The sequence below is a fragment of the Scyliorhinus canicula genome, chromosome 15 (assembly GCF_902713615.1).
Source record: "Scyliorhinus canicula chromosome 15, sScyCan1.1, whole genome shotgun sequence".
NCBI lineage: Eukaryota > Metazoa > Chordata > Chondrichthyes > Carcharhiniformes > Scyliorhinidae > Scyliorhinus > Scyliorhinus canicula.
The window spans coordinates 138420633-138433648 of NC_052160.1; the positions used below are offsets into that span (position 1 = coordinate 138420633).

Here is a 13016-nt window from a genome sequence, read left to right on the forward strand (position 1 = left end):
GAATCACAAGAACTCAAAATCACAAGAACTCAAAAGAGGAAATTCTCCCACTTACACAATTGGCCAAAATGCACAATCTCATTGTATTTGTAAAATAATGGTGAGGGGCAAATTGGTGGCACAGTGGTTAGCACAGCTGCCCTCACAGCACCAATGGCCCAGGTTGGATTCTGACCTTGGACGACTGTCTATGTGGAGTGTGCACTTTCTCCCCGTGTCTGCGTGGGTTTCCTCCGGGTGCCTCCTACAGTCCAAAGTTGTGCAGGTGAGGTGGATTGGCCAGGCTAAATCGCCCCTTTATGTCTAGAGGTTTGGTCGGGTTACGGGGGAGTGGGCCTGGGTGGGGTGCTCTTTCAGGGGTCAGTGAGGACCCGACGGGCTGAATGGCCTCCTTCTGCAGTGTAGGGATTCTATAACTTTAAGAGTACGAATGCATAATTTCTGACAAATCTGCAAATTCTTTGCTGTTCTCATATGATTAGGTACCTATGATATCTCACTGTGTCTTAAAATTGCCAAATGTACTGCTATCTTCAGATGAGCTTTCCAGTATACTCAAATGGGTTTCTTGCCACCAGCCTCCTTATTGTGGGTACTATTGTCCAGATTTAATGCTTATTACGTCTGTTTGATATTCCCCTTCCCAGAGCTGCAAATCCCAGGAAATAAGAACTGGAGCTGTCCAATCAGCACCGAAACATCAAATTCAAAATATATATATACGCATCATATACATATATAATGCATATTGTGTAAACTTTGTTTAATTTGTTTATCTTGCAAATTAATTGTTAAAAAAAACAAGAATCTCCTATAGCCATTTTTTCCCTCTAGTCCTTAAACATATTTCCCTTTGTAAGTTCCAGAGGCTTGTCTGCTGGAACTAGCCCATCCAATTTTCTAACTGTTAATAACAGAAGAGGAAAGAAAAGCTCCATAATTTACAGTTTGGGAATGCCCCAGCTGTTTAAAGGCAGAATTGGCATTAAAACAGGTGCTCAGGGAAAACACGTGACATAACCTGCTCAACTGTTTGGATATGAATGCAGGCCTCAAAAACCTCATTAAATCTGTTGGCAATTTACAAAATGTGCTTATTTTTGCTGTCAGTTTATGTGTAGCTCTGAAAAGAGCCAGTGCCTGCATGAAAACGGCCCATTTTTCTCCTGCCAAAATGTTCTGCTTGGTTCTTCTCGTAGAGATGTCAACACTTTTGCTGGGGTTTAGTTCCTTCTGGCCAGAGTGTCTTCAAGTTAGGCTCAGCAGTGTGTGCTGGCAGGCTAACCAGCCATTCAGTGGGCAAGGGGGTGGGGCAACAGGGCTGAACTGGAATTCATCCTTGCCTAATGCACCTTTCCTCGAGAGTGCTGGCTGGACATCCAAGGGATAGATGTTGATCCTTGCTGTGCTGTTTCTTCAGACAGAAAGGAGTGACAAAAATTTCTCAAACTATTCCCTGTATCCCAAATAAGCCTAACTCTACATCGACCTCGGAAATTTACAGGCACAAGGCCACCTGCCCAGAACAGACACAAGGCCCCTTCAATATAATGTGGGACCTGATGGCAGTTTCAGGGTTCCCCCGATAAATTGTACTGAATGGAACAGGCACCGGACTGGCTCTGCTCTGTCTTTTCAGGTATAGTTGCAGCCATAGCAAGTGACAGCCCTGCCCAAAAGGCAAGCTAATTTATTGTGAACTTTGATGTGAAGCTCGGGGAGCCTTAGAATCACCAGTGAGTGTCTCTGCAATTCCCTGGGACAGGGGCAGTGGTCTGCCATCACCTTTCTCTTTTTTTTCCTAAAATTTAGAGTACCCAATTCATTTTTTCCAATGAAGGGGCAATTTAACGTGGCCAATCCACCTAGCCTGCACATCTTTGGGTTGTGGGTGCGAAACCCACGCAGACACGGGGAGAACATGCAAACTCTACATGGACATTGTCCCAGGGCCGGGATTCGAACCCGGGTCCTCAGCGCAATGAGGCAGAAGGGCTAACCCACTGTGCCACCGCGCTGCCCCTCATCACCCTTTCTCAACCCTCATCCTTGGATTTACTGGAGTGCCAATGCTGGTGAGACAGGGAAACTGAATTGATCTTTAGTCACTGAGCAAGATTCAACAGCAGGCATGATAGGCAGCGGCAATTCACTCAAATCATTCCAGTGAGGCTTAATATTTGAGGAACCTTACACTTCCTCTTTAAAATGCACACCGTCTGCACACCACTGGTTAAACCCAGGGCCCATCCCAATTTCTAACCGCTGAAGCCAGGAACCATCGAGAGGCTGAGGAGTCCATAGATCCATGGACCAGAAAGATGTCAAAATCTTCAAGTGACGAAGAGCAGGCAGGACAAAATAAATAGGAGGGAAAAAGAAGTGCACCGAACTCCCAATATCCCCAGTAGACCCAACAATATGCTTCACCTCTCTTCACTCAGCTGGTTTAAAGGTCAGAGGTGTGCGAGGAGGTTAGCACAGCTGGTTTAAAGGTCAGAGGTGGACGAGGAGGTTAGCACTTGTTTCGTCAATGCTTCCCTCACATGGCTCTCCTCAATGAGGTGATAAACTACGTCATTTCCTTTTGCAACCAATAACTGGTCTCTTCAATATCTGGGGCTGACAATACAATCTGACTTAATGGGGGCGAGTGATCTTTTTGAATGTCCGTAATCATACCTTTATTTTTAAAAGCAGCATTACTGAAGTAATTCACTTGTGTCAAAATGACCGTAAAAAGTAATACATATTTACATGTAATGCTGTTTCCATATAAGTTAATAAGTTAATATGAATCTTTGAATGTCCTGTACATGGCATATACTCTTCTGCAATCCTACTTCTATGAATATTATGTCTTGTGATACTTCACGTGTCGATTCTCCCACATTTCTTTACAATCTGGGCAGAAAATGAGTAACTCTCAGGATGGGTGAAACTTTACTTCCTCTCTTTGCTCTTCCGTGCTTGCTTAGTGCGATGTACATCCCTGGGTACGTCTTTGATTCGTACACGTTGTAGCGATTTGGCAAGAGTCTTTCTCTGAATTCGCATTCATTATTGAAGGCCACCTGAAAGACAGATTTTGTTTCCAGAATAAATTTGTTAGTTCATAGTCATTTTTATTTGTTGTATCTGCAACGGTGGTCATATAAAATATCCATCGGTGTTATTTTAAAAGAACAAGAGGACCCAATTCTTTTCTTCCAATTAAGGGGCAATTTAGTATGGCCAGTCTACCTAACCTGCACATGGTTTGTGGGGGTGAGACCCATACAGACATGCGGAGAATGTGCAAACTCCACACAGACAGTGACCTGCTGCCTGGATCGAACCCGGGCCCTCGGTGCTGTGAGGCAGCAGTGCTAACCATTGTACCACTGTAGAACCTAAAGTACCCAATTATCTGATTTCTAATTAGCGAGGCCAATCCACCTACCCTGCACATTTTTGGGTTGTGGGGGTGAGACCCACGCAGACACGGGCAGAACGTGCAAATTCCACACGGACAGTGACTCGGGGCCGGGATCGAACCCGGGTCCTCGGCGCTGTGAGGCAGCAGTGCTAACGGCTGCGCCACCGTGTAACCCCTGATCATCTGACCCGAACTCCACAAACAGAACCTTCCTTAATCTGCAAAGTGGAGAACAAATGCACAGAAGCTCTAGTATGAGATGATAAGTAGTGGTCCTCTTTCCTCACTGCCCCTCATCTACAGAGCTGAACTTGACAATGATTTTGACACCAGCCCGTTTTTGCTGTGCACAATTTAAGAAAAAAATTGCAAGAATAGCAGAGCAATGCACAATGTACATTTTGGAACACTTGAGTTACCAATCTTACTCAAGTTATCAATGGGGGTGCAGAGGAGAGGCAAGGTACTTGCCCCTGTGAAAGTCAGCAAGGAGTTCCATGCACTATGTTGTGTATCCCCTCTCCTCATTTCCTACTCCATTTCACCACTTTCTAGTGTGGTAATATAGACTCCAGAATTGAAGAGGCAGGCGCCATTGTGTTGATCTGAGTCATCAAAGAACTGGTGTGCTGAAATAACTTCCATGATATTTATGGTCGTTTGACATTATTTATTCTGTTATTGACCGACTGTTATTTTTTCTAACCATTTTCATATCATTCATTGGAAAGTTGCGTCTTCACAATTGTATGGTTAAGTTGCTAATGTGAAATGAAAAATGAAATGAAAATCGCTTAGTGTCACAAGTAGGCTTCAAATGAAGTTACTGTGAAAAGCCCCTAGTCGCCACATTCCGGCGCCTGTTCGGGGAGGCTGGTACGGGAATCAAACCGTGCTGCTGGCCTGCCTTGGTCTTCTTTCAAAGCCAGTGATTTAGCCCAGTGTGCTAGACAGCCCCTGTCTGTCTGATATGATCATCTAATAAAATTTAAAAGGTCCCAAACTGAATATTTACCCTGGGACCTCTGAAACAATCACTCCTTCGTTCACTAGGGAGTAACTATCAAAACGTGCAATTAAGAGTAGAAACAGATTGATAATACGAATGAAAGTTTTTTTTATTAAACAGGATGATTTTGATTCACTCACCGCTGCATACAGTCGGCCTTTGCTATTCATTGCAATGAAGACATGCGATTTCACTCCATAAAGACTGACAACTCCCAGCTCTACTGTAGAAATCATTAAAAGACCTAAATAAAAAATTTTAAAAAAATCACTGATAGACATTACTCTCAGTAACACAATGTATCATTTTCACTTTTTAAAATTTTTTATGATGTGAAAGGCAATAGAATTAACTAATTCATTTCAATAGAGAAGGTGCTGAACATTCCCACATTCAGTACTGTAGGAGTGAGGCTTCTCCTTCATGGTGTGCAGACTGAAGCACATTTCATCTCAGCCTTGGCGTTAAACCCTTCTCGCTCACATAGTGGTCCTTATTCCTCCAGTTCTACATCCGAGCCTTGAAATTGATCACTTAAAAAAATGTCAAACTGGTAATTTCGCCAGAACTGGCAGAATTTTGGTAATTTATGATTTCGATATGAAAGCATAAACTTGCATTTATTATACTGTGTATTACCCACAAAAATACAACCAGTCAATTTCTGTTAATTGCAGTCACTCTTAGAAGGATGAGGGGGGGATCTTATAGAAACATATAAAATTATGAAGGGAATAGATAGGATAGATGCGGGCAGGTTGTTTCCACTGGAGGGTGAAAGCAGAACTAGGGGGCATAGCCTCAAAATAAGGGGAAGTAGATTTAGGACTGAGTTTAGGAGGAACTTCTTCACCCAAAGGGTTGTAAATCTATGGAATTCCTTGCCCAGTTACAGATGCACTATAGGAAGCACCCTATCGGGCTGCCTGGTATGGCAACTGCTCAGCCCAGGACCACAGGGAACTTCAGAGAGTCGTGAATACCGCCCAGTCCATCACACAAACCTGCCTCCCATCCATGGACTCCATCTACACCTCCCGCTGCCGGGGGAAAGCGGGCAGCATAATCAAGGATCCCTCCCACCTGGCTTACTCACTTTTCCAACTTCTTCCATCGGGCAGGAGATACAGAAGTCTGAGGACACGCACGAACAGACTCAAAAACAGCTTCTTCCCCACTGTCACCAGACTCCTAAATGACCCTCTTATTGACTGACCTCATCAACACTACACCCTGTATGCTTCATCTGATGCCAATGCTTATGCAGTTACATTGTATATCTTGTGTTGCCCTATTATGTATTTTCATGTATTTTCTTGAATTTTGTTTAATTCCCTTTTCTTCCATGTACTGAATGATCTGTTGAGCTGCTTGCAGAAAAATACTTTTCACTGTACCTCGGTACACGTGACAATAAACAAATCCAATCCAATCAGTTGAGGCTCCTTCATTAAATGTTTTTAAGGTAAAGATAGATAGTTTTTTAAAGAATAAAAGGGATTAAGGGTTATGGTGTTCGGGCCGGAAAGTGGAGCTGAGTCCACAAAAGATCAGCCATGATCTCATTGAATGGCGGAGCAGGCTCGAGGGGCCAGATGGCCTACTCCTGCTCCTAGTTCTTATGTTGTTATGTTCATTGCCACATTGCTCATAGCAACTTCTAACAAGCAGTAAACAAATGAGTGACCAGTTAATCAATTTTAATTTAATTTGGGTTATTGGAATTGAAAGAGAATGAAATAAGAAATCAAAGTTTTTGTTATTTGCCAGGTGTAGTTAAGTGTTTTTTCTCTGGATCAGAATCTAATTGAGCTTAAAAATCACAACTAAACACTTTCAACCCTAATATCAGAGCAAATGTGTTTAATTATTCAGGCTTAGCCTGTTCAAGTGAGGTGTAGAAATGAATGAAATGAAATTCTGGTGTGCTGAAATAACTTACGTGATATTTATGGTCGTTTGACATTATTTATTCTGTTATTGACTGACTGTTATTTTTTCTAACCATTTTCATATCATTCATTGGAAAGTTGCGTCTTCACAATTGTATGGTTAAGTTGCTAATGTGAAATGCAAAATGAAATGAAAATCGCTTAGTGTCACAAGTAGGCTTCAAATGAAGTTACTGTGAAAAGCCCCTAGTCGCCACATTCCGGCACCTGTTCAGGGAGGCTGATACGAGAATTGAAACGTGCTGCTGCCCTGCCTTGATCTGCTTTAAAAGCCAGCTCTTTAGCCCTGTGCTAAACCAGCCCCTGTACTGTTACACTTACAATAAAGGTTTATTTCGGTCACAAAAAATAATTATTTTCGTCTCTGATGTACTGTACTGTTTCTGCCCTGTCTCCTAAAAAAAACTAGGGGCACTCAGAAAATATCCCACTTGTTTTGATACACAGCCAGAATGGATTAGCTTGACAGGTGACTCTGGGAGGAGCCAAGCTCTTTCATTCAAATCCAAGCAGTTTGTTTTATTGGTAACTTTTTGAGTTTAAGGAGTATTAAATTGTATTTAAATTGACTTTGCCACAGACAATCTTTGAAAACTATTTCATAGAATCATAACATCCCTCCAGTGCAGAAGGAGGTCATTCAGCCCATCGAGTCTGAACCGACCCTCTGAAAGAGCACCCTACCTAGGCCCACATCCCCACCCTATCCCTGTAATCCAGTAACCAACCTGGATATCTTTGGCCATACACATGTACGGCCTCAACTGGGATTTTGGATTCATATCTCACAACATTTAACCTCCACCACCTGGCTTGGCTCGAGACAATTCACACCTTTCAACCTGTAATTATCCCTCTCTCCAGTCACACCATCTGGACCTATAAAGACTTAATTACCTGCCAAGACTCACGTTCAAAGTATCATCTTGCATCATTGGCTTGGTCGATATATGCTGTGTTTGTGTAACCTACCTCTTCACTCACCTGAAGGAGCCCCGCTCCAAAAGCTCATGATTCCAAATAAACTTGTTGGACTTTAAACCTGGTGCTGTTACTGAGCCCACCCCAGTCCAATGCCGGCACCTCCACATTAATATCACAGTAGGGAACCTGTAAATCTACAGTTTGATTGACAGCTCCAAGTGTTTATAAAGAAATAAACTATCGTTGATGTGGAGCTATGAATAGAAATGTATATTTTCATAAGCAAATGAATACTTGAAGGAAGTGTTAGTTTTTATCAGGGGTTGACTACTTCCCTGAAATATTTGTTTTTATCTAGGATTAACAACTTGACGGAATTTAAATAAAGGGCCATAGTGATGATTGGGGGTGGGGTTTGGAAAGTGTGGTGAGTGATCATGGTGCGTAGGGGGGCATAGTTTGGTACATAGAGGATGTGCGGCCATGAGGGTAGGTAGAGGAAAACAAAAGGTAGCTTTGAGGGAATTAGATTTGAAATGGTAAACATTAGAAATAAAGCAAGTGTGTTTGAGTTAATATTTCTGTGCCTGGAAAGGCAAAACCCATAGTTAGATTGATGTTGGACAAAGGTCTTTTTATGTGTGGGGATTGCTTAAGTTTCAACTGTATTTCTATTGTGCTTCGAGAGGACTATGGCGTGAAGAATAAATAAAAGGCATATGCATGTTGATGTTGCTTAGCAACTTGAGCCTTGTAAAGTAGAGAAGCTTTAAAGTTTTGGGTAGCTCTACTAGAAGCACTTGTTTTCGAAGGCTAGAGAGGGAACATCTCTCTCAGCTTTGCTAGAAGACCATGCCCTCGAGTAATGATTAAGATAATGAAGGGCAGAAATCTGAAGAGTAGCTAGTTAAGGAAACTAGAGAAATAAAGAGAAGCTTCAAAGAAATCTGAGGTTAAAAGGTACAATAAACAGAGCACTGTTCAGTAAAGACAAACCGAGCTGAGAAGAAGGCGGAGATGCCAGAAAGATATCGGAAGTGATTTTCAGGATGTGAGATTTTACTAGAGCCTGCGGTACGAGAGTTGAAATACATACGGAAATCGGATGCCGGATCTTGGAGTTTGTATAAAAGCAGTTAAGACAAAGGAAACCTAAAAGGGGTTGGTGTGAAATCTTGGACTGGATTTCATGTTAAAAGTGGAATGGAAGCTTTGTTTAAAGGTGTCATTTGGAAAACCTGGTCTGGATTTTGGAATGCAAACCGCGAAGGGAAAGCATATTATGAGAGAAGATTTTAAAGCGTGTTTTTGGGAGTGGAGTTTGGAAACTCTCATGTGACATCATCTGGGGCGTTTGTGAGGAGAAATCCATAGATAATAACTTGGGTTCAGAGTGGAGGGAGTATTTGTCCACAGCTATCCTGAGTGCTTAAAAGGGACTTTGTGTGGTCATGATACCATTGTAGATTAACATGCACCTTGTAATCCATGCATCCTAAACTCGGTGTGTAATTGTTAATGTAAAAAGGGGGAGTATTGTAACATACTCCATTTTTTCATGTTTATCCATTTTTCATCTTAAAACTAATTAGTGCTTCAGTGACTGTTCCTCCATGTTTTATAAAAAGAAAGTTACAGCCTTTGGAGCCAGGGTTCCATCCTGGAATCTTCCCGTCCAGTTATAACATCAATTGGGACTATAACAATCGGCTCCTATGGAGGGCATGAGGGGCTCTGGGGAGGGATTGGTGGAGCATGAGGTTGCATGAGTTGGCAGGGATGGGGAGTGTTGGAGATGAGCGAGTATGAGATAAGGCGAGGGATCGAGGGCTGCTTTTTGTTCCATTGCAACTGGGATAGATTCCCAGAGCAAAGAGATGGGCCTTTTCAACAGCCCGCCCCTGCATTGGGCAGATCTCATAGCTGCCTCCAAGCTCTTTCCAGGATTGGAGAGCCAGATTCCTGCCAGCACTCTTGGGATGCAAGTCCTGGTTTGTGGAGTTGGAAGTTTTCTAGACCCTGCAATCCCAACTTGGGAGCGAAAACCTGGCCCTTAGCGTGGGAAGGATTGCGTCTATGTTCTGGCATCTACCATTTCATGGCATTCTGAGTTCAGACCCTGTTGTCTGATACCGCATTTCCACCCCTACCCCTCCCACCCTAAATCGTTAAGATAAAAGATGATGCAAAGGGCAGCTCTAGAAAAGATGGCACCCTCATTGTATCAGTTAGGCAACAGGAGATACCTGATGCAAGTATTATTCAAAAACAGACGTTAAGAGTGATTTCAAGAATGGCGATCATTTTAAAATCAGAAACTGCCTAACATGGCAACAAGTAATATAATTCACAATGCTGGTGTCATTCTTTGAAAAAAGATTAATATGTTTATTGTTAATAGGTTTAGTGAAAGGGAATCAACATTAGTAGAGAAATGGTGTTGGGAAAACTGATGGGATTGAAGGCGGATAAATCCCCAGGGCCTGAGAATCTGCATCCCAGAGTGCTCAAGGAGGTGGCTCTGGAATTAGTGGATGCATTGGTGGTCATCTTCTGGGATTCTATAGACTCTGGAACTGTCCCTGCAGATTGGAGGGTAGCTCACGTCACTCCGATATTCAAAAAGGGAGGTAGAGAGAAAGCAGGGAATTATAGACCAGTAAGCCTAACATCGATAGTGGGGAAAATGCTTGAATCCATTATCAAGGACTTTATAGCGGGACATTTAGAAAGCAGTGGCAGGATCAGTCAGAGACAGCATGGATTTATGAAGGGAAAATCATGCTTGACAAATCTGTTGGAATTCTTTGAAGAGGTAACCAGTACAGTCGACAAGGGGGAGCCAGTCGATGTGGTATATTTGGACTTTCAGAAGGCGTTTCACAAAGTCCCGCATAAGAGATTATTGTGCAAAATTAAAGTGCATGGGATTGGGGGAAATGTATGGAGGTGGATAGAAAACTGGTTGGCAGAGGGGAAAAAAAAGAGTAGGGACTAATGGGCCCTTTTCAAATTGGCAGGCAGTAACCAGTGGGGTTCCACAGGGATCGGTGCTGGGACCCCAGCTATTCACAATATATATTAATGATTTGGATGAGGGAACAAAATGTAACATCTCAAAGTTTGCAGATGATACCAAATTAGATGGGAGGGTGAATTGTGACGAGGATGCAGAGATCCTACAGCAAGATCTGGGCAGGTTGGGCGAGTGGGCAAACCAATGGCAGATGCAGTATAATTTGGATAAGTGTGAGGTTATTCATTTTGGAAGCAAAATTAGGAAGGCAGATTACTACCCGAATGGTTATAAATTGGGAGAGGGGAGTGTGCAGCAGGACCTGGGTGTCCTTGCGCACCATTCGCTGAAGATAAGCATGCAGGTGCAGCAGGCGGTAAAGAGGGTTAATGGTATGTTGGCCTTCCTTGCAAGAGGTTGAATATAGAAGCAGGGATGTGTTGCTGCAATTGTACAGGGTCTTGGTGAGGCCACACTTGGGAGTACTGTGTGCAGTTTTGGTCTCCTTCTCGGAGGAAGGATGTTCTTCCTCTTGAGGGAGTGCAGCGAAGGTTTACCAGACTGATTCCAGGGATGGCGGGACTGTCATATGAGGAGAGATTGACTAGGTTGGGATTGTTCTCGCTGGAGTTCAGAAGAATGAGGGGGGGGATCTCAGAGACTTATAAAATTCCAACAGGACTAGACAGGGTAGATACAGGGAAGATGTTACCAATGATGGGTGTGTCCAGAACCATGAGTCACAGCCTGAGGATTTAGGGTAAACCATTTCGGACAGAGACAAGGAGACACTTCTTCACCTGGAGAGTGGTGAGCCTGTGGAATTCATTATCACAGGACGTAGTTGATGCGAAAACTTTGAATATATTCAAGGGGCGGCTGGATATAGGCACTTGGGGAGAATGGGATCAAAGGCTATGGAGAGAAAGCAGGATTAGGCTATTGAGCTGGATGATCAGCCAGCAGGCTCGAAGGGCCAAAAGGCCTCCTTTTGTGGGTGTTTTGTGTGTGTGTGTGTGTGTGTGTGTGTGTGTGTATTTAATACTTGACATTCCTGTAATGACGAATTACATACAGATATCGGAGTTGTTTATCAACTCCATCAACCAAGGTTTTGGCTCTTTAAAAAGGACAGTTTCACCCCATGGGACAATTTCGGCAACAGGAAGCTGTTTACGTTTAATTAACCTCCTCAATTGTTGGACCGTATGATGCACCTGCACTAGAAGGAGCACTGCCAGCACCAGGAAAAGTCACCAGCGCCTCGATATAGCTTTGTGATAATAGGATTGCAGATTTTCTCCAACTCCTTCTGTTGGTGATCATACAGCAACAGTGATTATTTCAATACTTCATTCCCACATTCATTTCAGGCCTTCGACTGGTTTTGAAGTAATACCCGATGCCAATTCTTCTGCTCGTTTATAAGAGCAGGCTTTTCCTCTTGTAAAGTTCCTCAGGATAGATAGTGTCCGAGGCCTAACCACCTTCAGCTCCCTTCCATCACAAGGATCGTTCGCTGATGATTTCATTTCATTTCACATTGTGCAAATGTGCAATGAAAATCACTTATTGTCACAAGTAGGCTTCAATGAAGTTACTGTGAAAAGTCCCTAGTGGCCACATTCCGGCGCCTGTTTGGGGAGGCTGGTACGGGAATTGAACCCGCGCTGCTGGCCTTGTTCTGCTTTACAAGCCAGCTGTTCACCCACAATGCGAAACCAGCCCCTTTTCAGCACCATCCGTGACTCCGTAGATAATGAAGCAGTCCATGTTCAAATGCAGCAAGACCTGGACAAAATCCAGACTTGGGCTGACAAGTGACACGTGACATTCAAGCCACACAAGTCCCAGACAATGACCATCTCCTACAGGAGATAATCCAACTATTGCCAGGTTGACATTCAGTCGCTGAATCCCCCCACACAGTCAACATTCTGGGAGTTACCATTGACCAGAAATTGAAATGGACATGCCATTTAAATACTGTGGCTACCTGAGCAGGTCAAGGCTAGGAATCCCGTGGTGAGTAACTCACCTCCCGACTCCCCAAAGCCTGTCATAATCTACCTGGCACAAGACAGGAGTTTTTAAAAGTTAATTTATGGACTGTGAGGGTCGCTGGCCAGACCAACATTTATTGGCCATTCCCAATTGTCCTGAAGGTGGTGGTGAGCTGCCTTCTCGAATCGCTGCAATCCGAGGTGTAGGTTAACCCACTGTGCTGTTAGGGAGGGAGTTCCAGGATTTTGACCCAGCGACAGTGAAGGAACGGCGAGACATTTCCACGTCGGGGTGGCAAGTGACTTGGAGGGGAACCTCCAGGTGGTGGGGTTCCCAGGTATCTGCTGCTCTTGTCCTACGAGATGATAGTGATCGTGGGTTTAGAAGGTGCTGCCCAAGAAGTGTATCTTTTAGATACCACTGTTCATCAGTGGTGGAGGGAGTGAATGTTTGTGGAACGGGTAGCAATCAAGTGGCTGCTTTGTCCTGGATGGTGTTGAAATTCTTGAGTGTTGTTGGAGCTGCATTCGTCCAGGAAAGTGCAGAGTATTCCATCACACTCCTGATTTGTGTCTTGCAGGTGGTGGACAGGCTTTAGAGAGTCTGAAGGAGAGTTACTTGCGCAGGATCCCTAACCTCGACCTGCCCTGGTAGCCACAGTATTTATGTCATTGATGAATTACCGGATGATGG

The 13016-nt window shown here is 43.6% G+C and overlaps 1 protein-coding gene across 2 annotated transcripts in view; it reads right to left on the reverse strand.

Annotated features, from left to right (window-relative positions):
• Positions 1-2342: 2342 nt before the first annotated feature.
• Positions 2343-13016, reverse strand: part of LOC119979042 (fibroblast growth factor 6-like) — a 37723-nt gene continuing 27049 nt past the window's right edge. For both annotated transcript variants that reach the window (XM_038821019.1, XM_038821020.1), the window contains exons 2-3: positions 4568-4671; positions 2343-3074 (exon numbers count right to left, since the gene is read on the reverse strand). In XM_038821019.1, the coding sequence (XP_038676947.1) occupies positions 2898-3074; positions 4568-4671 (281 nt within the window). In that variant the 3' untranslated portion in view covers positions 2343-2897. The remainder of the gene's footprint in view (positions 3075-4567; positions 4672-13016) is intronic.